The sequence below is a fragment of the Nicotiana sylvestris genome, chromosome 7 (genome assembly GCF_000393655.2).
Source record: "Nicotiana sylvestris chromosome 7, ASM39365v2, whole genome shotgun sequence".
In the NCBI taxonomy this organism is placed as follows: domain Eukaryota; kingdom Viridiplantae; phylum Streptophyta; class Magnoliopsida; order Solanales; family Solanaceae; genus Nicotiana; species Nicotiana sylvestris.
Window position 1 is genome coordinate 7100934 of NC_091063.1, and position 14697 is coordinate 7115630.

The 14697-nt window shown below is 35.6% G+C and overlaps 1 protein-coding gene across 1 annotated transcript; it reads left to right on the forward strand.

Moving 5' to 3' along the window:
- Positions 1-2296: 2296 nt before the first annotated feature.
- LOC104228445 (uncharacterized) lies at positions 2297-9751 on the forward strand. Its single transcript, XM_009780907.2, has 7 exons — positions 2297-2488; positions 2715-4435; positions 5191-5624; positions 5712-5873; positions 6943-7018; positions 7802-7957; positions 9212-9751. The coding sequence occupies exons 2-7, from the start codon at positions 2726-2728 to the stop codon at positions 9356-9358; spliced, it is 2685 nt and encodes an 894-aa protein (XP_009779209.1). The 5' UTR covers positions 2297-2488; positions 2715-2725; the 3' UTR covers positions 9359-9751.
- The last annotated feature ends 4946 nt before the right edge of the window (positions 9752-14697 follow it).

The following is a 14697-nucleotide window of genomic DNA, read 5'->3' on the forward strand; positions in this document are numbered from 1 at the left end:
AGATCCAGGTGCCCGGGCGGCAGAGTGAGGGTCCTCAGCATTATCAGAGTTTCCCGGAGACTACAAGGTAGCTGTATGGCATCCACAATCCTACTTTCTTCCTCTTATCCTTGTTTTCCAGCATTTTAGATTTGTTTTGTATTAGACAATCAGATTTGTTTATGTAGAGGCTCTAGACTTATGACACCAGATGTTTGGGTTGTTTTGGTTTAATGTTTTATTGATTTTCCGCACATTTTTTGGATGTTTCGCCATAAATTGGAACTTATTCATGATAGAATAGTGCTTCATTGCATTGACAATTGTTTGCTTGTCATTGTAAACTTGACCTACTTCAATAACATTTGGCGTATGTTCTGTTATGATGTTACTTTCATATTCCACAATCTCTGGAGATGTTGGCCTATCAATCAACTTCAATGTTCCAGATGAACCTGCACTCAATTAAAAGTATCTACAATTCAGAAATATATTGTAGCTAATTTGTAGTATAATTGTAGTACACGAGAAATTGAATACTTCAATAGTCATAACATAACAACGACATTTGTTATGTAGTATCATTGTATATCTTATGTAGAATAATTGTTGAATACATGGACTGACAAAACATCACCACTGAAATTACAAAGCAAACATGCAATTATGCCTGAATTAGAGATACTGCATTCCAAATCGAAATCATGCACTGTTATACACAACGGATACACTCATAAGTTTTTGTTTTCCTTTTTCGTCTCCATATACACTCGAACTCCCATATCGTTTCGAATTTTCATTGGAGGACAACGTTCATTGACAGTGTATTTGATTTTGATGATTTTTCCGGAGGTATCGATCATTAGATACTCTGCAATTGCAGAGTTCAATTGACTATAATTTGAATCCTCGGTGATTACAATTCCATAAATATTAAAATCTTTGTATCTCCTAATGCTATCCCAATAATTTAGCTGAAGCATAATAGCTAAATTTGACATTATATAGCGGAATTCAATACAATTCAGGATAATTATTTGCATTTTTTTTCAAAACCTTAGCTTATGGTTTTGAAAACGAGAGGAGATAGAGAAAATCGGAGAATAGAACTTGATTGTGCGACGATAATCACAGAAAATCAGCGTAATAGTAGGCTTAATTAAAATGCGAAGATTCCCTTCAGTAAAATCTCCGAAGAATCCTCTGTGACCCCAAATTCCCACGTCTAGAAAAGGAAGGCTAATGCAGAAATGATTCTAGTTTAAACAAATGTATATATTTTGTAGACAAAACTTGGATAGGTCGGTTAATTATGTAAACATGAAATTTTTTTATAATAAGGTTTCTAATAGTGTATAGATATGTAAAATAAAAAATTACCAGTTATGTCCATTTATAAGTAGGTCATTACAAAAATTGGCCAATTGATAAAATATTACTAATATTAGCCAAATTAGTCAATTAGCTATTTATAGCAAAAAAATGCTAAAATTTTTTGCTTTGTTTTGAGTGAGTGTTATTAGAATAGATTGGGCACAATTTAAGGAGCTTGAATTTCAGTTTTGGGATGATTTGGTAAAGTTTTGAGGTGATTTGAATTGAATATTCGAAGTAAAAGCTGAACATGAAAAAAATGATATGTGTATCATTTGTGTATCACATATGTATCATATTTGTATCAATTGTGTGTCACATGTATATCCATGTATACCTGTGTGTGAGATACATGTTTGATATACGTGTCGCAGAAGACTTGTTTGAACTCAATTTAATTACGAATTTTGATACAAAACCAGTCCAAATCACCTTCATTCTTCCTCAAATTTTGTATATTGACTTATCTTTATATTTTCAATGAATTTCAACTATTCCCATTGAAAAAGTTCCTTCTTTGTTTAGATTTTTGGAATATTGTATAGATTATTGTATTTCATCACCTTATTTGCTATCCCGTCCATGAAATTTCCTTTCCGTCTTATATCTAATGTTGCTAATCACACTTAAAAATATGGAAGGTGATTTTTGCATGTGATTCTTTGATAGAAAAGACCCTATTATTTGATTTTTCAATTTTTGTGGGCTAGTTTTGATAAGTCTATGACTAATGACTAGAGGTTGGTAAGTTGATATTTATTCGGGACATTTGTGTAAGTTCCCCATGTAAAATTCCCTTTTATTATTAGAAAAGTATTGTGCCTCATTCCAGCCCATTCATCTAATCTCTTAAAAGCCCAACCCATATATTTGGCGGGAAAGTCGATGTCATCTCAACAGGCGTGTCGTGTCTCGTGTGCTTCCCACCAATGCCCATATAAACTCCTCAAACCTGCTAAACCTCCCGCCACAACCTTCCGCCGTCGTCAACCGGTTCAGCTGCCGACGGAAACATTCCCTTCACTACTGTACTCTCATTTCCCGATTTCGTTTTCATCCTCACAATATCACTTCACTGTACCATCATTTTCGCCATTGCTCGCAGTAGCTCGTTACTAACTCCTCGCCGTCACTGGTAACTGTAACTTACTCTCCATCCTTCAATATACATAAGCTTCCTTTATTCTGTTTTATCGAACTTGATAAGCTTGTTAGTCTCACCAACTGAGTTCAACTTTTGCGCTTTTTTATTTTTATTTTATATTATAGAGAAATGAGTGCTTCTGTTTTTTGGGATATTTAGATACGCGTATGATTTTTTTGTTGCTCATTTTAGTCCATTTGTTTTGGTTGCTTCACAGGATAAGAGATAATGGCGATTTTGAGGTCTCGCGAAGTGACTCCGGCACTCAAGCCTAAGGCCTCTTCAAAAACCCTAGAAAATGTTACTGTATTGGAACCGGCAACTCCGTCAAAGTCTCTAGAAACTTCGAGCCAGCCTTTATGTAACATGACTCCGATTTCTTGTTCTTCGGCTAGTTGTTCCGTTCCTCGTGTTGTTGCTCCAAGGAGGAGTTCAAGATTGGCTTCTAAAACCGGTTTGAGCGAAATTTTGAGTCGAAAAGGAAATAGTAAGGATTTTGAAATTTATAATGAGTGTAGTGGTGAGAGTTTGAAGAGAGACATTGATGTAGAAAACATGGTTTTGGATGAATATAAGAATTTGGGGGTTTGGCATAGCGAAGGTATTGGAGAAATAGGTTTGAATAAATCTGATGTTATAGGAAATTCGGCATGCTGTGAGGAGAGAACTGAATATGCTAAGAAGGGGAAAGGGAAGAAAAAACAAAGTATAGAAGTGCAGGGAGAAGGGAACACTAAGTTTTTGAGTCTGCGGTCTGGCAAGAAAATCTCAAAGAGAGCAGTTGAAGAAAGCAGTGGTGGCTCTGTTGGTGAGACTGAAAGTGTTGAGAAGGATTGCGATGAGAAGCTGTCTCAAGGAAAGCTAAGTGAAGGAATGTCAAACAGTTGTGATTCAGAAGGTGCCTTGAGCGATAAGTTGGGGACAAGTTTAGATGAGCCTTCTAGTGTTAAGAGGAGGAGATTCAGTAGAGAAGAGAAATGTAAAGGCACAGTTTATGAGCTGGGTTTGTCAGTGGTTCATTCAGTAAATTTGGAATCAGAGGAAACATTCGGGATGCCATTTGATCACACAGTACCTCAGTCTGCCTGTTTTCCAGAAACCGCAGACGTGGATGATCATGGTGATGAGCAAGCTCCTAGTATGCAAAATGGTAATTCAAAGACTAGAAGGAGGCTTAGCAGAGAGGAAAAAGGAAAAAAAGTGATGGTTGGCGATGATTTGCCTCATGGTCTTGATACATTGGAAGGAAAATCCAAGCAAGGGGCGGAAAAACCCATAAATGATATTGTTTCAAGAGATATTAATTTCTCAGAGGATAGGACATCTCAGGATGGAGAACAAGTTGCAGATGCCACTGCAAGCGTAACTGCTACTAGAGTATCTACATCAAGAAGAAGGTTTAGGGATATTGCCAGACGAAATGCTTCCAGATTTGCTCATTTCTCTTCCCAAATGGAACAGGATATAAATGCCACTGCTGAGGCTGCTGAGGAAATTCCACAGGAGGAAGTGAACACTGTAGAAAGAGAAGACTGGCCTGGTCCATTTTCAACTGCTATGAAGATTATTAGAGATCGTGAAACGAACATCAAACATCAGCAGAGTTCATTTTCTGAGAAAAGTAAGATTGAATTGGTATGGGTTCCCAAAAAGGGCCAGCAGTGCCAATCTAGAAAGCTGGTGGTTCCCTCACTACAAGACCTATGCATGGGCATTCTAGTGAAAAATGCAGATGCAATCACTTCACTTGATTGTGTACCTGATGCACTCAGGCACAGGATTTGCCAATCACTGTGCGATTCTCGAAAAATGACTTATCAATTTTTTGAACTTCTTACCCGTCGATCTCCTACAGAGATACGCATAAGGGACTGTTCATGGTTGGATGAGGAGAAGTTCACAAAGACCTTTGAAGCATGTGATACCAGCAACTTGGTGGTGAGTTTTCATCTTTCTTTTATTTATGCTATGTCTGATTGGAGTGGAAAAAGAAATGGTTGGAGGAGTAGAAGTAAAAGTGAATAAAGTGTGGGTGTTCGTCGGTTGGTTAGGAGATAATAGAAAACTTGAAATAGAAGTGGAGGGGTTGCGGTCCTCCGCGTCATCTTTCTCAATCCGTCGTAAGCTGGATGGAAATGATGAAGAATACTACAAGCTTACAATGATTGCAAGTAAATCATCAATGCTTCACATAGGGGAAGTGGACAGTTGGTTTCTCTCTCCTTCCTCTCCACCTCTCATTTGAGGAACCAAACTTAGTTTTAATATTTATGAACTGCTATTCTATCAGTTAAAATATTCACCTAGCTATTTTTGAAGCAAGATGTGTTAGGCTTTTGTATGTGATTCCTTTTAACTGCATTTTTATTTTATTTACCCACTACTCCTCTAAATAAACCTGCGTTGCTTTTTCACTCTGTACATATGATACTTGGTACCATTGTTAAAACTATTAAAAGGAATAAGTACTTGTTTAGCAGCATTACATGGGAGCCGCTAACAGACCTTGTTTGCTAGCATAATCTGTGCTTAAATATGATCTTGAACATTACAGTGTTGATATTAAAATTCATAAAAGATAAAGTTGTCTTCAGTCTGTCCATTCAAGTTTTGCTTGCATATGTTGTAGTAATATATCAATGCTGTATTAGTTCTGATTGTTGAACTTGAAGATACTCTCTTTGTGGAACCAGGTGCTTCAACTGGATCAGTGTGGTCGCTGTATGCCAGATTATATCCTATTGGCTACATTAGCTCGTTGCCCAAACAATCTCCCTGCATTAACTACCTTGTCCTTGAAAGGTGCATGTCGTCTTTCCGATTCTGGGCTGACGGCAATCATCTCTGCAGCACCTTGTTTAAGGTCAATGAATCTCAGCCAGTGCTCTTTGCTGACATGTGATGGAATTAGCTGTTTATCTAATTCATTGGGATCAGTTTTGAGAGAGTTGTATCTAGACGATTGCGAAGCAATAGATCCCATGCTTATTCTACCAGCATTGCTAAAGCTAGAACATTTGGAAGTTCTATCAGTAGCTGGAATCCAGACTGTATGTGATGCTTTTATTAAAGAATTTGTCACTCATCGAGGTCAGAGTCTGAGAGAGATTGTTCTGAAGGGATGCATGTAGGTTTTTTTCGTCCTGTTTCAGATGATGTTCCACAGAGAAATTTGACAGATACTGATTGTATTTGTGCCTTTAATCTGATGCAGGCAATTGACTGACTGTTCTCTGAAAGAGATTGCACAAAGCTGTCCTGGATTACGCGCTATTGACCTGAGTAACTTGCGTAAATTGACAGACTCTGCAATCGGACATCTTGCCACTGGTTGTAGAGCAGTTGACAAGCTAAAACTCTGTCGCAATGCATTCAGGTTTCAAAATATAGCATTCAGTACAGAATTCTTTTCTAAGTGTAGCATATGCAGTGTCTTTCCATAATGTTTTGCTTGCTATAATCATCATCATTTTCTGTAGCTTTTTACTTTTTCTTCAATGTTGGTTGCTTATGCCTTTAGAGCAAATTTGTCAAAGAATATCACCATATCACTGCTACAAAGGAGGGTTGTTTCTTTGCATAAAAAAATCTTCATTTGAATGTTGAAAAGATGTTTCAAAATGCTTGGCTTCAAATTTCCTTCTCATGTTCCTTTTGTGGAGTGGTTGGCTGCCCAGAATCACCTAGGTAGATATTGCACACATTTTCTTTTGTATTTTACTTTTATTTTTTAAGTAAAAATAGCATATCCAATTTGCAGATATATAACAGTCTCCTATGCTTATAGGAGTGGGTGCATATGGTACATTGTAATTTGTATATATAAGGAACGTTTCATTCTGTTAGATTACATGAGCTGGATTTGACATAATTCACACTAAACTCCTTCTTTGATGAAATTTCTACCTTTAAAGAGCATGTGTGTACCCATTCCATCTTTGCATGAACATGTATTTGAGTATGTCCATACATGAGATCCTAGCTCTTTGTAGTTGGAACACGCCATTTCACCTACTCCTTAGCTTCATTGGTAAAATAAGTATTTGGATTAGTTAGAAACCAGAGAAAAGGAAATATCAGTCAAAGAATAGGAATGGGCAGGGAAATGATTTTGCAGTCTTGTGTCTGTTTTTCCTACTTATTTGGCTTTCTATGTATTTACTCTCATATGAGTCCTGAGTTGTCTTCCATGCGTGAATGCCTATAATAGTGGTTTCAAGCTACATATAAGATCCTCTCAGTATCATTCTTGAAAAATCACAAAAATAATGTTCTTTGAAATCTTAGAATAGTGGTTTCAAGCTACATATAGGATATTATCAGTATGCATTCTTCAAAAAATGAAAAAGAGCTATCCTTTTTGATAGCATGTTCTGAATTCCTTGTACTCATAAATTGTAAAATTGATAGTGGCATAAGCTTACTCTTATTTTTATCAATGGCAGTGATGAAGCTGTTGCTGCTTATGTTGAAACCAGTGGGGAGTCTTTGAAGGAATTGTCTCTCAATTTTGTCAGTAAGGTATTTAACGGCATGTAATGTTATCACATTTTTCTTATTGTGTTTGTGTGGTCCTAGGGAAATGTGTTATGGGTTGTGCTTCATTTTTGCTGAATTCCAGTTGGCATCTGCTACTTAATGTCCTTGACTTCTAGTAAAATCACCAGCATCACACACTGGACTTAGAATTCTCGATTAAGCCTTGCTAAATCCGGCTTAGATCAACATTTATCCATTAGAAGGGGCTTTAATGATTTTACTATCCAGTTTTGCTTTTTAAGTATTGTTTGTTCCACAAGGGTCAGTGAGGATTCATATAGCCGACCTCACCTTGTTTGGGCTGAGGCGCAGTTGTTATTGTTGTTCCACAAGGGGATGACCCATTTTATCAAGAAGTTATTGCTTTATGGATGTCCTGAACTTTGCTTAGATATGTCAACTATTCAAATATTATTTCAGAGTAACTTTTGGTATAATAGGAAGCCCGTAGATCTTCCTGAAAACGTACTGGAATCCATGGACAATCCTACGGGAAGAAATTTCACTCACTTTTGTGGTGACTTCCCACTTTCGTGGTGCTGCACTGTTAGTAAAATCTACCTTGTAAAAAAATATATTTTTGAGAGAACTAGCAAAAGGAACCTTGGGTAGATTTTCTTTGCTTTCACTTCTAGGCCTCTTGTTTCCTCTTCCATGTTTTTCTGGGTACATGGAAATTTGAATATTGAAAATAGTCAATGAATTATTGCCAGACTAAAAGTCAAGGAATCAAAGTTTTTCCATGTCTTTATATGATTTTTACAGGTTTCACACAACACTGCAATATCACTAGCCAAATGCTCAAAAAATTTGATTAGTCTGGATTTGTCTTGGTGCCGCAACTTGACGAATGAAGCCCTGGGACTGATTGTTGATAGCTGCTTGTCATTGGAAGTATTGAAATTATTTGGCTGTACTCAGGTATGCTTTTTTAGTTTGGTAAATGAGAAACTTACTTTGCTCACAGCTTGCCTGACCATTAAGGGACACAGCTAATGTCCTACCTTTTTTCCTGTGCTTAGACTGGCAACAGGGATTGTTGAAAGGCACCTGCTCGTACCAGAGTCAAAGACGAAGTCTTTCTATCTTGATTATGTAGAAGTATAGGAATTTCTTGTGCTTGTACAATTTGATTATGTGTTATGACTTTGAGTTCTTTCCTATCTCTAGGTTTCATCATAGGTCACTTTATTGAGATTTATTCATCTTAATGTTTCATCTGAACTGAAGAAAGGGGCATAAAAAATTTGTTTCTTTGCCCCAGATTGACCCTAAAATCTGGAGAATAAAATCTTAATTGTTGTGAAATATCAAAAATGCCTATGCTCTCAAGGTTGGTTATCTTCCTCAAAAAAGAGTTTAGCAAATTCAGTATTTTTTCTATCTTGTGGTCCGCTGTTTACCGACACTGATGCAGTCTCTGAAAACTAAATTGAACTCCTCAAAGGAGCTAACCTGCTACTTCTTCGAAGTGTGCAATGCCGCCTTCCCTTTCTACTTTTTTTGCTTGGATGTGTTTGTGTACATTTGATTTGGTGAATTAGAATTACAATTTTGGGTGCTTGGGTATTTGGTTGATGAGTGCTGGTAACAGCTGTTTTTTATTTTTCCTAGGGGTGGGGGGTGGGGTGGGGTTGTTTGGGTTGCAATGATGCATTTCCTCATGGGGCTAAGAGGTGGGAATGGAGAGGTGGCAAAGTGATGGATCAAGAGGGTTTCATACTTGGTAAATGTCAACCCTGAATTTTGAATCTTTGTTCGAATGCAGTTGCCAAGGTAGGCTTTGAAGCTTCTGCATGATTTTTCCTACTATCATTGAGAGATATGGATCCAAAGTTGTTGGGTTCAGATGTACATTAATATTGCGAACACATGATTTTCCCGAGAGAAATTGATATCTACTGGTGGTGGAGTTCATGAACCCCAATACATTCTTTTAGAGAATAATCTCTTCTGATATTTTGTTTGATGCATTGGTTTCTTCATATGCCATAGTTTTTCTAGTCCTTTTACCTTCTCTGTTTTTATTGATTCTCTAATTGTTGCTGCATGTTTATTACATTTGCTATTTGCTTCTCTGTTTCCTTCAATCCCCGGAACAGTTATTGATGGACTGTTGAAGATGTAGTTAAGCAGTGCAAAAAACAAATAATTATTGACACGGTGAATTTGCAGGTTACTAATGTTTTCTTGGATGGTCACTCAAATCCCAAAGTTCAGATCATTGGTTTGAAGATGACGCCAATATTACAACACATTGAGGCACCAGATTCTCTGCAGCAAGGGCCATTACGATATTCAGCAGTACCATCTTTATTCTGATGATTTTGGTTCGAAGTTAGTTATCGTATTAGTTTCAGAATGGAGTCAATATTCTCTGAATGCCAGAAGTCATAACCTCGCCTCACTTCCTTTGGACCTAGATAACTTGTTTTGTGGCGTAATGCAAGGTCCTGTTATGTTTATGGAGAACTTCTCCCCTGTCTAAATGGAAGAACATATTTTTAGCGTGGATGATATTTGATCCAAGCAAAAATTTAATTCTCTTTCAGAAATGTTGCGATGTGTATTAATTTTTGCACTATCATGTTCTCGGTGTTGGACTTGGATGACGTGTTTGTTGCTTTACCTATTTTTTAGTGGTGCTCGTTTTCCCTATTTTCCTTGGCTACTAGTCGCAAATTCAATATTGAACTATACTTATGTTCGTTCTCACTTTTAACTCTGTCTCTTAAGAATTTTTAAATTGCCAGGTCTAGAGTAACACTGGATGGATGTAAATAGTAGGTTGTTCACTTAGTAAGCTTAGGGGGAAAAAAAGGGTTAGAAAATCATATTTTCTATATTCTTAATTCGGAAAAGGGTCAAAACTATCCTTATGGTTTGCTAAATGGTTTATAAATATATTTTGTCCATTTCGCGTCTAACGGCAAAACAAACGGGCCTTTCATTTAATGAGGTGGCATTTTTTTACTGGGACACATGGCCTTTTCGGTAAAAAATCTAACATGGGTCTTACTTCAACCCATTAACGGATCCGACTTTACCCGGGTCAAAAACTTTACGTTAACCGACCCTTTTGAACCCAATTTGCTTCAACAAAGCTTCACCTAATTTCATGTTCTCTTGTCGAATTGCTCCTGCACATGCCATTAAATGTGTGGCCAAGTTGACTGAGACGTTCGCGTGGAAATTGACTCGCTCTCAAAACTACCCCACATACCACCACTCATCAATATTCGTGAGGAGGACGACAATAACTCTGTTGTAGTTGTGGGTTTTAATCTTTTGCTCTGTGGTTGTTACACCGGCGACGCATGCAGTAATCTAGTTGGATTTTCAATTTGGGGAAAAACGATTTTACTTGGGATAGTAGTTAGATTTGTTCTTTGAGGAATATTAGTTGTGAAAGAGGAAGATTAATTGGTAAAAGGTTCTTGTGGGATGAGTTCAGAATCATAGATTCGAGCCAAAGATGAGAGATTTGAAGGTTATAATGAACAGTTTCAGAAGCAAGAAATGAAAGATTATCTTGTTGAACACTGCCCATAACTTCTTCAAGCTGTTCAACTTTCTGAGCAACTTCAGCCATGTCTGATGCCTTCACTTTGGAACCCAAAATAGCAAGCATCTCATCATCAACTCCTGCATCTTGCTCTGCTTCCTCCCACATCTTTCTTTCTAGGTGTCCACCCGCGACGGAGGTACAACCACCGGAAAATGAATTATCCAGTTGCTGATACGACATCGTTTGATTAATGTAAATGTCTGATGCCATAAAAAAGGCTGGGTTAATGTTAATATTTTGACCCAAGTAACAAACCCAAGATACATTAATGGGTTAGAAATAAGACTCGTGTTTGATTTTCTGCCGAAAATGCCATGTGTCCCAGTAAAAAAAATGCCACCTCGTTAAATGAAAGGCCCATATATTCTGCCGTTAGACACGAGGGTAATTTTATTAATAAAATTAACGTTGTGTATTTTTTTTTGGACTAATAAATGAACGGAGGGTATTTATAAATCATTTAGCAAATTACAAGGATAGTTTTGACCCTTTTCCGTTCTTAATTTACCACGGCTCAATGGCACTAAACTTTAGCGGATAAACTCTTATCTAGTACCCTCTTAATATGATATCTTACACGATGTTCAAAAGGAATTGAACAAACACATTTTACATCCTTTTGTTTTCCTGATGAACTAACCCTATAATAGGGGGACATTTGGCTAGCTGTATTTCAGATTGTACTTAGAACCGTATTACTAATCCTACGTCAGGGGCGTACGCAGAACTTTCAGTAAGCGGTGTCACAACTAATTGATGGCCGATAACCCAAAGGAGTTCAGGGAGATGACGAGATTAAGTAGCTGAGTACAGTAATAGCAAGCTAGCACAAATAAATATTACAAATTCATGAAGTAATTATTCTGAATTGAGCGTTTAAAATGTGTTAAATAAAATTATTATTGTTGTTCTACTTTGGTTTGTACTCCTTATTTGATCGGGGAGGTCAGACCGTCAGAGGTTTGCAACCCCAGCCCTTCTATTTTAGAGAGGCAAGCTCAGAAAAACAAAAGGTAACGTATGCAGGAATCGATTCCCGGACCTTTACTACCTTAACCAAAGGCTTAACCACACCTAAATGTTTGTCAAGTGGTGTCACTTTAGACAATATGTACAAATTTACTGTTCACATGCCATTTACAGCGACAGTTTTAATCAAAATTTCCGACGAAGCGGTGTCACGTGACACCGCTTCGATGTACGTACATCCGCCCCTGTCCTACATTTGATTATACTTTTAGATTTCCATACTGTTAAGTCATACGGAGTAAACTATACTATTGAATGTGGTATAGATAAATGCACACATAGTAATACAACAATTTAACCGCACTCAGCTTAAAATTTATCCACTGTTATAAATAGAATTTTATTTAAGGTGAATGTCTAAATTTTAGAGAGATTGTAGGTATTTTACTTGGTGGTTAAGTCACTCTTTCCCTATAAATATAAAGGAGTCTTATTCCATTGTAATTCATCCCAAAATCAATAAGAATTCTCTCTCCCTACTTTTCTCCGCAATACTCTTCTTCTTGATTTATAACACGCTATCAGCACGAGGCTCTAATCAATTGAGTAGAAGCTTTGAGATTGAGCATAATGATTGTTAATTATTCCATGAACTTCCTTTATGATTAAATTCTAGATTAAAGGTAAGTATTTTACTTTATTTTTCTCTTTTAAATTCTTGACATTCTATAATTTAATTTTAAATACAAGCAAAGACAATAAATTTTTATTGTAACTCTAATGGAGTTTGAAAGAAATTATAACCATCCAAAGTGGTAAAATTTTATGCCTTGCCATAACCAAATTCATGTATGATCGTGGGCAAAGAATTGAAAACTCGTCCTATTGAATTTGTTTTATTCTCATTCCCTTAAGAAAATGTGATAGCAGTATGTGATAAGTCTGAAAGAAAATAAAATTATTACTATGAATGTATCAATGGATGTGGACGTGGTAAATAGACGAAATTATAATCGTCATCATTGTGGTATTGAGAACAATAAGTATTCTCAAAATAATCTTTATTTTGTGAAAGTAATATATGTCATCGATTTGACATGGGATTTTGTAAATCACATATAGATGACTATGATCCATTCATGATGTGAATGAGACAATGTGTGATTTATGAATACATATTCATTCTTGAAAGAATATGAGCGTTCTAGTGGTATATACCACACTCACCTCTAGAAGGAGGTTTGAGAGGAAATAAGTAATGTCATTATTATGGCATAAAGGGTCATTGGTCACGTACTTATTGCACGCCAAAATATTTTGGCATTGTGATTATTAAAGGACAACATTAATGCAAGAAACATATCTTGCATATAATTTTGACCATAAACATAATAGTATAACTCTCTTTTTAAAAGAGATATTCACTATATGGATGTTGATGAATATGTGGTAGTATCAAATTAAGTGAGAGCTCTGGAAGAGCCAATTATTACTATTTTGGAGGAATAAAATTGATTAATAATAAGACATTGTGTTATAGTTGTGAACACCTAATTTTTGACAACATTTAATTTTTTATCACTTCTTTTATGTAAATATTTTAGGGGGTTTTAACCTACTATTATTTTAGCTTTATTACACTTTTTATTATAGGATAAAAATACCAAAAAAAATTAAAAGGTGAATTATCGCTATTAATATTTTTATATATATATATATATATTTTAATTTCGGGATTGATTTAAAAAATAAGAAAAATGGAAGTATTGAATAAAAAAATATAAAAGTAAAAATATGTGGAATTCTCTTTTAAAAAAGGGAAAAGAATGTAGAAAATTTAAAAAAATAAAAAGTTTTGTGGAAATTTTTAAAAAATTAAAAAGTAAAAGAAGGTTGGAATTAAAAAATAAATATAAAGGTATCTGAAGATTTAAAAAATTTAAAGTAATTGAAAGTAGCATTTTTAAAAGAAAAAGAAAAGATAGTGGTTTGTTTTTTTTAAAGAAAAGTTAAATAAAGTGAGATTCTCTTTTAAAAAAATAAAAAGTGAGATTTTAAATAAGATAAAAGTAATTAAAGTTGGAATTTTAAAAATAAAAGTAAATAAAGGTGGGATTTATTTTTCTAAAAAAATAAAAGCAATTTGTAAGTGGGGTTTCTTTTAATTAAAAAATAAAAAAATAATAAAAAAAACAAATCTGAAAATTTCGAAAATTTTGCTATAAATAGAAGAGAAAATTTAGGAAGAAGGGGGTTAAAAAAAAGAGTAAAAACTAGATAGAGAGAAGAAAAAAAGAGGGGGTAGTGAGAGCGGTATACACTCGATATACACTCTGGATACACTAGATGTACAGGGACAGAATTCATTTTGGAGAGAGTAAAAAAAATAGAACCAAATTTTCTGAAATATTGAGAGCGGAAGAACACCATAGAGAGTTCAAAGCTAGAAAGAAAAAATAAAGAGAGACTTCCGGGCTATTTTTCTTCTCCATTTTTACTGGTTTTCTCCGTGTTGCTGGAATTTCCGGATTGAGGTGTTGAAGCCACTGTATGGGACTTTCCGCTGCTGTATTTTTGTTGTTGCTGCTACTAACTTCCTCCTTCTTCATTGTTGTAACTTTCAGGTACATGTTCTAAAGCTTTTAAATCTATGGAAAGGAAGTAAAGAGTTGTTGGAATGGATTTCTGAATTTCCCCTGTTTCTTTGTGTTTAATTTAATGTATAAGTAGTAGTTCACTTGATATCTCATAGTATGAATTAGGATTATTTTGGAATGCATAAACCGGACTTGAACTGGAAGCCCAGACATATAATATTAATTGATTAGGATTTTTCTTTATTCTTAGAAACAAATAAATAGAAAATCATAGTCGATTTAGGATATCCTTAAATAAAAAATGGGATGAGCCTCACCCAATAAAACGCACAAGTTGCGGGGCCCTCAATAAATGGTTAATAATTGTATAGACTTCGGGATCGGTCGTTTAGCAAATTTCACGGCCTTACCCAAAATAATGATACGCTAGTCGCTTTAGGCGCGCCTTTAACAATTTATTTTCTTAAACTCGGGTGCACATTTATGTGACCCAAATCCAAATCTCAACAGAGTCGAAATATGTCGGT

Coding starts and splice junctions, on each gene's coding strand:
- LOC104228445 (XM_009780907.2), top strand. CDS start 2,726: ATGGCGATTTTGAGGTCTCGCGAAGTGACTCCGGCACTCAAGCCTAAG. Junction 5,625..5,711: donor ATTGTTCTGAAGGGATGCAT/GTAGGTTTTTTT, acceptor AATCTGATGCAG/GCAATTGACTGACTGTTCTC. Junction 7,019..7,801: donor CTCTCAATTTTGTCAGTAAG/GTATTTAACGGC, acceptor TGATTTTTACAG/GTTTCACACAACACTGCAAT.